We start from the raw sequence: 10,443 nt of genomic DNA, 5'->3' as shown, positions 1-10,443 counted from the left end.
TAAAATTACTTAAATAATTATACTAAGCTATAATTAAGGACCTAATAAATTATAGTTAAATCATTCTAATTTAGCATAGTTAAAATTTTAAAATATATTTAAAAGTGGGGTTGTTAGACATAAAAGTTCATTGTTTTTCAATTTGCAAAGACAAGTGACAATGACTATAACCAGACCAACAAAATAGGGAGTGTTCCTGCAAAAAAAATGTGAGAATCAGCATTCCCACGAGGGTACCTGCATTCTCGCAAGCAGGTTCACGATCCCACTAGAGTTCCTGTTCGCGGGAATGGCAATCTCGCCATGAATCTGGATTGCGGGAATGACAGGAAAGACTGTTAAAAAAATTAAAACCACAAGCCAAAAACTCGAGAGCTCTTTTTAACAGAGTGATCCCATGGATTTATGGCCTTACAACATTCTTGCAAGTGAGAATGACGATCTTGCGAACAAAGTTTTATTATAGTTCTAAGAAGTTTAAGATGGGAAAAGTAAGCGTTCCCACAAGGCAAGAATGATGATCCCGCTATTCTTAGGCACATTCCCACTGAAAGATTGGCCGACAGATTCATTGGTTGGGTTTATCGACACGTGATTTGATTAAATCTAGTTTGCTAGCATTCCCGCTGGTCTTTCTACGTTCCCGAGGCTCTGGGTTCACGATCTCGCCAGAGGAGTCTATAATATGAACTTTAGTTAAATTTCCAGAAACAGAACTCCTACCAAACCTGTTTAGCAGCCGAGTACTGACAAGTTTACCTTACAAGTCAGTACACCAAGCTCAAGTTCTACTAGGGTAGCTAGGACCATTCATTATGGTATTCCTAAGCTTGATGAAGAAATCCAAATACCCTATTATGATTCAAGCACTTTAACTAAAGAAAAGATGAATGAAATATAGAGTGCAATGGATACGAGAAGGAGGCAAGAGGCATTGATGAAAGACTACAAATACAAGTAGGCAATGAATGAGATCAAAGATATATTTATGGATGCCTTCAGCCTACAAACTCCAGCTTCAAACAGGCCAATCCTTGAGCAATTATATGATATAGTTGACCAAGTAAATAATGAAGACCATGATACAAATGTAAAACTCATGGAATGGTCAGAGAAGAATTTTCTAGGCCAAGTCAACCAAAAGATAGCCAACAACATTATTTTGGGACAGGTTGACCTAGCCAAGAAATTGGATAAGGTAACTTAGGTTGTACTAGGGAACATCTTTTTCCTTTATAGAAAATTGTGTAATTTTTCTAGGTTCACACAAGATATAAATCCAAAAATTCTAAACCTTGAGAGCAAACTTAAGCTCTCCAGTATGCAACTACCCTAAAATCTTGCACATGGTGAGAAGCAATTTTCTCAAACGCTTCACACTCAGAGGGAATTAGCTACATTATTAGCCAAAGAGGCCACTATTAAAGAAAAAATGATGCAAATACAAGTCTCAATCACCCCTCACTTGGATATATTACATAGGGAGCAAATGTATGCACAAATAGTCCTAAAGAAGGATCTAAATATTTCTACGCATGAAGGACTTGTTGATCCTGTATATGAGAAATAAGCATGCAAGAAATACTAGATTAAGAAATCAAAAGCATTTACAAACTTATTAAACATAACATAAAGTGAGACAAAGAGGAAACAACTCAAATGAGACTATGAGCCATTAAGGGGCTCTCTCAATGAGATTGTTCTCTTGTTTTAGGGATGTGTCTATTTGCTTAGATTTGGTATGTATGCTCAAATACTCAAAATAGCTTCAATGGAGGATTTGGATTTTGATGTGGATGTATGTTAAAGCTATGGAGTTTGTTCTCAAAATGATATGGTAACTTTAGCTTAAGGATAGTGTTGAAATGGCTTGGGAAGGGATCCAATTTATAGGCTAAGGGCTTGAGGGATGGAGGGGTAAGATGCAAGGATGAGGAAAAGCTCATGGAGGGCTCAGATTGCATTAGAGGAGAGCACATGGATTGTGCTTCTTTATGGCCAATCATAGAGTGACACATGTCATAGGGTGAGTGGATGGAGGAAAGGGCAAGGATGAGTCAACAAGGGAGGCTTAAGGGATAAAATCCTCATAAAGTCCCCTCGTAAGTGCTTGTAAGAGCATTGAAGGCTTTGTAGGCTTCATAAAGTTTTATGTTTGGGATATTTGTGAGAGGAGACTTTGGTTCATGTTGACACAATACCTTTTCTCATTCTCCACAAACTTGTCCTCCATGACTATTTTCATAGAATTAATAATGAAATCCATAGTGGGCACAACCTCCTTACAAATTGATAGGAGGTTTTCATCTAGTACATCACCTAAACAGGCCTTCTAGTTCTCTTTCAATTTGCATGTCAAGTGAATTGGAGTGTCCATCTGGATTCACAATTTAAAAACTAATGGATTATAGAATAATAACTATAGACTACCAATAAATGACTATCACTCTACCACACCAAGTAAACTAAGAAAAAATTTAATGAGCACTACAACTACCAGACTAGTGACTACTGAAAATCCATGTGCAATGATGAAAGAAGAAGTTAAATGGCTTATAAATAAGTTTAGTGGCTATAAATTTCTTTAATCTTAATTGTGGTTCATAAGTATTTTTCCTTATGGCTTCTTGTTCAATTATCTTACATGATTAAATCTTTTGCATAAATGCAAGTTTGTCCAAAAAAACTATATTGGGTGCAAAGCTGATGAAAGTGGGAATGTAACTGAAAGTGATGAGACATCTATTTGATGTCCACTACAAGTGGTATAGAGTGGAATGAGATGTGTCACCATTCCAAAAAATTGAAGAACGTTGAGGCTTCATTCAATACATTTGGCTCGAAACAAAACCTTCTACCATTGAGATATATAATCAATAGATGGTATTATGTAGATAGATGTTGTGCATCCATGTTGGAGATATGACATGAAATTTGAAACATTTCACAAAAATTCATCACTTCAAACATCAAATCATGCTTGCATGTATACTATGTACTAACCAGTAAACACTTACAAGAAAATTACATTACAATTCACACAAAATTGAAAAGTGATAATTAAATACATCATTTGGTTATTGTAAAATAATTAGAGTGAAAAAGAAAACACCATGCCACCGAAATAACAAAAATATTAAATATCAATCAAAATGGATTTACTTTGTATTATATACTTTGTTTTTCTTTACATCTCATCTTCATATATATATATATATATATATATAATGGTGGTGGTTTCCCTAAAAAAGGAAGCAAGAATATTCCAACCGTTACATTTCATACACTTTTTGGTAATATGTTTTACAAAATAAACCCTAACTAAACCAATGATTCCTCATGTAATACTTCCTTTATCCTTAAAAATATCCCAAAAGCATTGAAGTTCTAGTTTATTTGTCCCACCGTATTTTTAATTTGTTCTCAAAAAATAGCAAGGTTGAGACCCATTTCAAAGAACATTTCTCAAGGGTCCAACCTTTTGTGCTCCTTTTCCAATTATTTGATGGTATCCCAAAGATTAGTATAGCTAACCTACAAAGTTGCAATAAGCCTAGTAGTAAGATCGCTTTTCTCCTCATCCTCCTCCAGAGTAAAATATGGGTTAACAATAGGGCTTGGACTTTCATTTGACAATCCTTCTTCCATAGGTGGTTCCATTTTTTACAACGAACTACGTTTCTGCTAATGAGAACCACTTCATAGGATGTCTACAATTTAAAGAATGTTTTTTTACTAGATTCTATTTTTCCATTAATGTAATAGGACATTCCACATATGTGTCATCCTATAGATACCTCAATTTCTTATCACTCTTGGATTTAATACAGAGCATAATCTTTCGATAATATGACAACATATTTGAAAAACATTCAATTAATTTATACACATTGATTCATTGAGTAATCACATCATTTTTTAGCACCTTCACCAACACATTATATTTTTTTCACTACATGAAACCATAATATTCTAAGAAATAGATGAATGGGGATGTGTAATGCACCACCTAGAGACCCTTAGAAACAAGGATAACCATAGACTATTTTTTTTTTATAGAACAAGATAACCACAAGAATAAAATGTAAAATCATAACAAATGACATAAATGAAAAAAAGATAGGAAGAAAGACTCTAAATATATCTTCATTCCAACTCCCTTGAGAGGCCACAAAATGTTCCTTTTTTCAAAACTCTTGCAGGATGTCTCACATGATACATCCGTTTCAACTCCCTCGAGAGCCTATGTGTTCAATAATATTATCTTTTATTATGTTTTAGTATCCTACACTAATTTATTTATCACTTATTTAAAAATTCTTTAGGTTACCTTGTCAGCTACTTTAGGGCTGGAGTACACAAGAAAATCCACTCCACACATCTACCCTAGACACTCTTTCTCATCACATGATGATGCCTATAGGAAATGCAAGCTCCTAACCCACCCTTCAAATCAACAAATACTCAAACAAATAGGGATACAAGTACCAAATAAGTCTCACAATCAAACTAAATCCAAGAGTATGAAGTCAACATGAATCTCAATGTTTACAAAGTACAACCAAGACATGAAAGGAAGCATGCACTAGAATATAATGAAATTCTAAAGAGATCACTAGGTTAAGTTGGCCAAAGTGAGTTATAGGTTATAATACGATTGTAACAAGCTGTTACATAATATTATGATATGATACATAAAGTGATAAATTATCAAATAAGTGTAATGGAAAAATGATAATATGATTATTTTACTAAAGATGAGAATTTCACCTAACTTGGGAGTGTTTCTATATAATATTTAAGAAAAAATTATGATGAAGATCTAAATAAAGAACAATTTATGTAGAACTCCTTAATAAGGCTAGCAGCCCTATCTTTGCTATTACTGTACTACTAGACAATGATAAATAACCTTATCTAAACAAAATACAATCTCTCTCAAATAGAAAGAAGGATAAAAAAAACCAAACTCTATGCCCCATCTTCTTAACCATTTTCTATTCATATTAAGTCATACTTTGTGCAGGAGAATTTTAGATTCCTTGTAATTTATGAGCGGCGTTAATTATTGATTTCCCCCAATTTGGAATAAAATGAGCATTACTTCATGGATGGCCTTAAAAAAGGAACATTAACATGCAAACCCCAAATATAGTGTGAGGTCTATGTGATTTTCATGCATGGCAGCCCATTAACCCTGATTTGCATAACTGCAATTATAGCTATCCTTTATGCCTGCCAAAGCCTATAAATCTACCTTCACACCGACACCATTTTCTTATTCTCTTTCAATAGCTCCATTATTGTCTTATTTTTGTTGAGTTCTTTGCTTGTGCATAGCAATGGCAGAAACAAATGCAAGAGAGAAGCAAGATGATTTGGTGAAAACTATTTCTGCATCTGAAGTAATAGTGGAGGCAAATGAAGAAGAGTAGAAGGGTGGTGGTCTATTTAGGAAGAAAAGTGAGGGGGAAACAATAGGGCAGCAAGATAATGGAAATAAAAATGAGGAGCCCAAACACTCTACTCAAAATGAAGGAAGCAAACAGCAAGGAGATTTGATGCTGAATATTCTTGCGTGTGAAGTTATCATAGTGGAGAAAAATGAAGCAAAGATGGGTAGTGGTGTTACAACTGTACCTGGAAAAGAGAATGAAGAAAAAACAAATGTTCATACTGCGGCTATGGTGGAGCCTAAACAGCCCAATGATGCTGAAGGGAAAACCCATCACAAGGTTTTAGTGACTTTTAACTCCATCTACAAGCAGCTTCTCAACTGCCTCAGTTGCTTCTCCTAATCTCCTCATGCGATTTTTTCAAATGGGTTACTTTTGAGTATATAAGCTTTCAAAAAGTAATCTGACATAGTATTTAGTGAGTTTTTACTATATTATATTATTTGTTTACGAATTCAGCATAAAGTATTTTTGTGTGCAGGATAATGATGATGAAGATGGAGAAAAAGAAGAGGAAGGAAGGACTAAAGAAGAAATTATCAGACATCTTGACGAGAAGGAAGGAAAACATGAAGAGAACAAAGATGATTAAAAGACAACAATTCAAAGAAAATGTAGGGATAGGTTCTTATGCTTTGGTTGATGCTTGGATTGTGACTATACTATTTTTGGATTTCTTCAATAAAAATTATTATGTTTCTAGCCTTTCATAAGCCCATCACTCTGATTGCAAGATAGGAGCTAGAGACCTTTTAGGGAAACTACAATCTAAATCAGAAGATTGATCCGCATAGCTGCAACATAAATGGTGGATAATTTATGTATTGTTTGGAAACATTGTTTGACATAACATATTATTAACATTATAACCACTCTTGTTCCTTAAGGTCTAATAGCCTGTCCTATTTTTATCTTTTTGTTCCGGGTTCCTTAGCTGGAATTTTTTTGTTCGGTTAGCTAGCTGAAGTCATTTTTTTTCAATTCTTTATAGACAATCTATTTATAGACTATCGATTAGAATTATGTTATTTTAATTGTTGAATTAGAACTGTATTAGACTTGACTAAATCAAAACATTTCAACTAATCCATAATTCATGAGGTATAGATAGAATAACTTGAACATAGTTATTACGAATCTTTATTTGGCATTATGTATCCTCAGAGGCTGGAAACCACTATAACTAATATCTTTTTGACATAGGCTGTCTTAAATGGAAATAAATCTATGTAGTGAAAATAACTACACTTAATATATGTTTGGTATTCACCTCCTTTGAATGGATTTTGAAGGAAAACCTTTATCATGGTATTATGATTGATCTTTGTAGAGGAAGTGCAACTCGGTCTTTTAATGATCACCATAGTTAACCTAATTCTTTACCTTTCTCTGCATGCTGCTAATTATTTGGAATGTACTATGTAGGGTAGTGAATTCCATCAAAATCACTGCAGCCAATATCTATGGCATATTGCTTAATGTTTTTAACAACTTGTCAAATCCACTGATGTTGTGGACTCTTTATCTGATTTTACCCTTCTAAACACAAAAAATATACAAAAACACGATCTTACAAAATAAACATTTTAACTATTCTTTTGTAATGCATTGAATGTTATATGCGTTTAAGCTGAGACATTTGTGTCAATAAAATGTTTGAACCTAACTATTTGAAACTTATATTATAACAAAGTAAAATTCGCATCTTTTAAAAATTTACAATTCATTATTGAATGAAATGCACTTGTCAATATTTATTTTTTGTAAACTCGTCTATAGATGGGCAATTAAAGAATTGCATTGGAAAAATAATTTTCAGGCTTCAAGGATAGCATTTCATTAGATTTCATCTTCGTCAGTTCTGTAACAGGCCCAAAGAAAATGAAATGAAATGCACACACACACATGAGAAAATTTTATTAAAATAACAAAAGAATATATACAACCTAACAACTATTTGGGCAGTTGAGAAAACTAAATTAATCGTTACATAATCAAACTGTTGGACTACTTCTTGAACTAAACAACATATCCCAAATGATTATTTAGCATTCCCCCCTTAATCTGAAGGGATATTTTTCATGCCAAGTAGCATTCAAAATTGTTCAAATTTAACACGTCCCAGTGCTTTAGTAAAAATATTAGCAATTTTTTCTTCAGTGGAACAATGTTTTAGCTGTATAGTTTTTGCCTCAACATCATATCGAATCAAGTGATATTTGGTGTTGATATGCTTGGTTTGATCATGAAATTTAGGATTCTTTGCCAATTGTATTGAAGAATTATTATCAAAAAATAAATTTGATGAAGTTGTATGTGCTTCTTGCAAGTCATCAAGAATTTTTCTCAGCCATACTTGTAGCTTGAGCTACTGCTACATATTCTATTTCAGTTGTAGACTCTGCAGGAATTGTTTGTTTCTTTGATCTCCAAGTAATAGATGTTGATCCTAGGGTCATCAACTAACCAAAAGTAGATAACCCATGCTCTTTGTAACCATCAAAATCTGAATCAGCATAGCCAGCAAGATGGAAATCTGAAACTCTTGAATATTTTATGCCAAGAGTTTGAGTTCCCTTTAAATATTTCAAAACTCGTTGTGCTGCAATCCAATGCCCCTCACATGGTTTATGCATAAATTTGGACAAAATTCCTACTGCAAAGGTAATGTCAGGGCGAGTAGTGGTGAGATAAATCAAACTTCCAACAAGCTGCCTGTACTTGGTTGGATCTTCAAAACTATTTCCTTCATTGGATGAAAGATTCATATTTTGCTCTATTGGAGTAGAAACAGAATTACAATCTTTCATGCCAAATTTGTATAATAACTCTCCAATATATTTGTTCTGAGAAATAAAAATGAACTTAGGATTTTGAATCACTTCAATACCTAGGTAATAATGAAGTAATCCCAAGTCAGTCATATCAAAATATTTTTTCAACTCTCTCTTAATGGATTCTATATAACCATCATTAGTACCTATGATGAGAAGATCATCAACATATACAACTAGATACACAATTGATCTACAATTTTTCTTGACAAAGAGAGTTGCATCATCAAGACTAAAATACTTGTACTCTAGTTTTTGGACGTGCTCAGTCAATTTTTCATACCAAGCACATGGTGTTTGCTTCAAACCATACAAAGATTTTACCAATTTACATACCTTTAGTTCCTGGCCTTTGAGAAAAAAACCTTGAGGTTATAGCATATAGACATCTTCCTTCAAATCTCCATTTACAAAGGTTGTTTTAACATCTATATGATGTATATGCCATCCTTTTTGTGCTGCCAAAGAAAGAAATGCTCGAATAGTTCCCCACTTGGCTATAGGAGCAAAAGTTTCAGTGTAGTCAACACCTTCTCTGTGAGCATATCCTTTTGCTAAAAGTCTTGCTTTATGTTTATCAAGTGAACCATCAGCTTTATATTTGTTCTTATATACCCACCTACAGCCAATAGGTTTGGCACCAATTGGAGGGTCCACTAACCTCCATGTTCCATTTTTAATGAGAGCATCATACTCCCTTTGCATTGCACTTATCCATGCATCACTTGTTGTTGCTTCTTAAAATGAAGAAGGTTCATCAACAAGAGAAAAATTTAATTCAAAATCTTCATACCTCTGAGGAATTTTCTTGGTCTACATTGATCTACAGATTGATTTCTCTGATGTTTTATCAACCTCCGAAGCCTTTGAATTAGATTCTTCACAAGCTGGTTCACATTCTTATGCAATAGGCTCTTCACAAAAGATTCCTGATATTTTGGAATTGTTATCTTCTCTGTCACAAACTATTTCAGATTCTAAATTTTTTTGAGAGCTGTTGTCTTCTCTTTCAACAGATTTTTCATTCTTTGTAACTTCCAAAGATTGACATAGAAAGGGAATCCCCCCTTCAAGAGTTGGAAGTTCATTATCCCATTCATGATAGAATTTTTTTGATTGAAATCTATCAAGATGAGAAAGTTGTTCGTCAACGCTGTGTGCATCTTTGTCAAATTCAAGAAATATAAAATCTCTAGAAAGAACAAATTTTTTATTCTCCACATCGTATAGACGGTAAGCTTTGGAAGTAGTAGAATATCCCAAAAAAATGCATTTTCTACTCCTAGCTTCCAATTTATTTCTCAAGTGAGCAGGAATTAAAGCGTAACATGTGTAACCAAAAACCTTGAAATGCTTAACTCTTTGAAGATGGTCGTACCACATTTCATAGGGGGTTTTACTTTGCAGTGCAGTAGAAGGAGTTCTATTTTTTATGTAGACAGCACAGAGAACTGCTTCTCCCCAAAAAATTAATTTAAGATTTTTTAAAAACATCATAGATTCTACCATATTCAAGAGTGTTTGATTCACATGTTCTGCTAAACCATTCTGTTGTGGGTTATATGGAACACTTTCTGATGCTTGATACCATTTTCCTACAAATAATTTTTAAAAACTTTTGAAGTGTACTCACCACCTTTATCACTTCTTAGGGTTCCAATATTGAGTTCAGTCTCATTTTTAATCCACAATTGGAAATTTTTGAAAGTATCAAAAGCCTTAGATTTCTCCTTTAATAAATAAATCCAACACATCCTAGTATAGTCATCAATAAAAGTCATTACATATTTATTTTCATTTGCTGATGGAAAGGGCATAGGCCCACACAAATCTAAGTGAATGACACCCAACATTCTAGAAGGTCTAAACATAGAAGCATGAAAAGTTTGTTTACTGTGTTTGCCTAAAATGCAAGCATCACATTGAGAAATTTGTTTTGGGATAGTGGGAAGTCCTTGAACTCCATTTTGTTTTAGAATTTTGAGACTATCATAGTTAATGTAACCAAATCTTGCATGCCATAACAAACTGGAAGAAATATTACCACCATGCTGTGAGAAATTTGCATAATTCTGAGAACTTGATGAAGTACCTTTCAAATATAAAAGTTTGTCATCTTCAACTCCATTCATTACAATCACATGATCATCATC

General features: G+C 33.5%; 1 protein-coding gene across 1 annotated transcript; it reads right to left on the bottom strand.

The window, feature by feature from the left end:
- Positions 1–216: 216 nt before the first annotated feature.
- LOC149545208 (secreted RxLR effector protein 161-like) lies at positions 217–8,266 on the bottom strand. The gene is made up of 2 exons (XM_089793719.1): positions 7,924–8,266; positions 217–335 (listed from the first exon to the last, which is right to left on the bottom strand). The coding sequence occupies exons 1-2, from the start codon at positions 8,264–8,266 to the stop codon at positions 217–219; spliced, it is 462 nt and encodes a 153-aa protein (XP_089649845.1).
- Between the last annotated feature and the right edge of the window lie 2,177 nt (positions 8,267–10,443).

This window comes from Cupressus sempervirens, chromosome 7 (assembly GCF_028749045.1).
Source record: "Cupressus sempervirens isolate cs-2001-9-10 chromosome 7, ASM2874904v1, whole genome shotgun sequence".
NCBI classification, from domain to species: Eukaryota; Viridiplantae; Streptophyta; class Pinopsida; order Cupressales; family Cupressaceae; genus Cupressus; species Cupressus sempervirens.
Note: the sequence above shows the minus strand (reverse complement) of the source record. Positions and strands in the feature narration are given on the sequence as shown.

Bases quoted from the DNA above. Each gene is read 5' to 3' on its own strand.
- LOC149545208 (XM_089793719.1), bottom strand. From the start codon at position 8,266: ATGAAAGATTGTAATTCTGTTTCTACTCCAATAGAGCAAAATATGAAT. The intron at 336-7,923 runs GTTAGTTGATGA...TTTTTTTAACAG, and splicing joins GCATGGGTTATCTACTTTTG to TCTTTCCTGTCATTCCCGCA.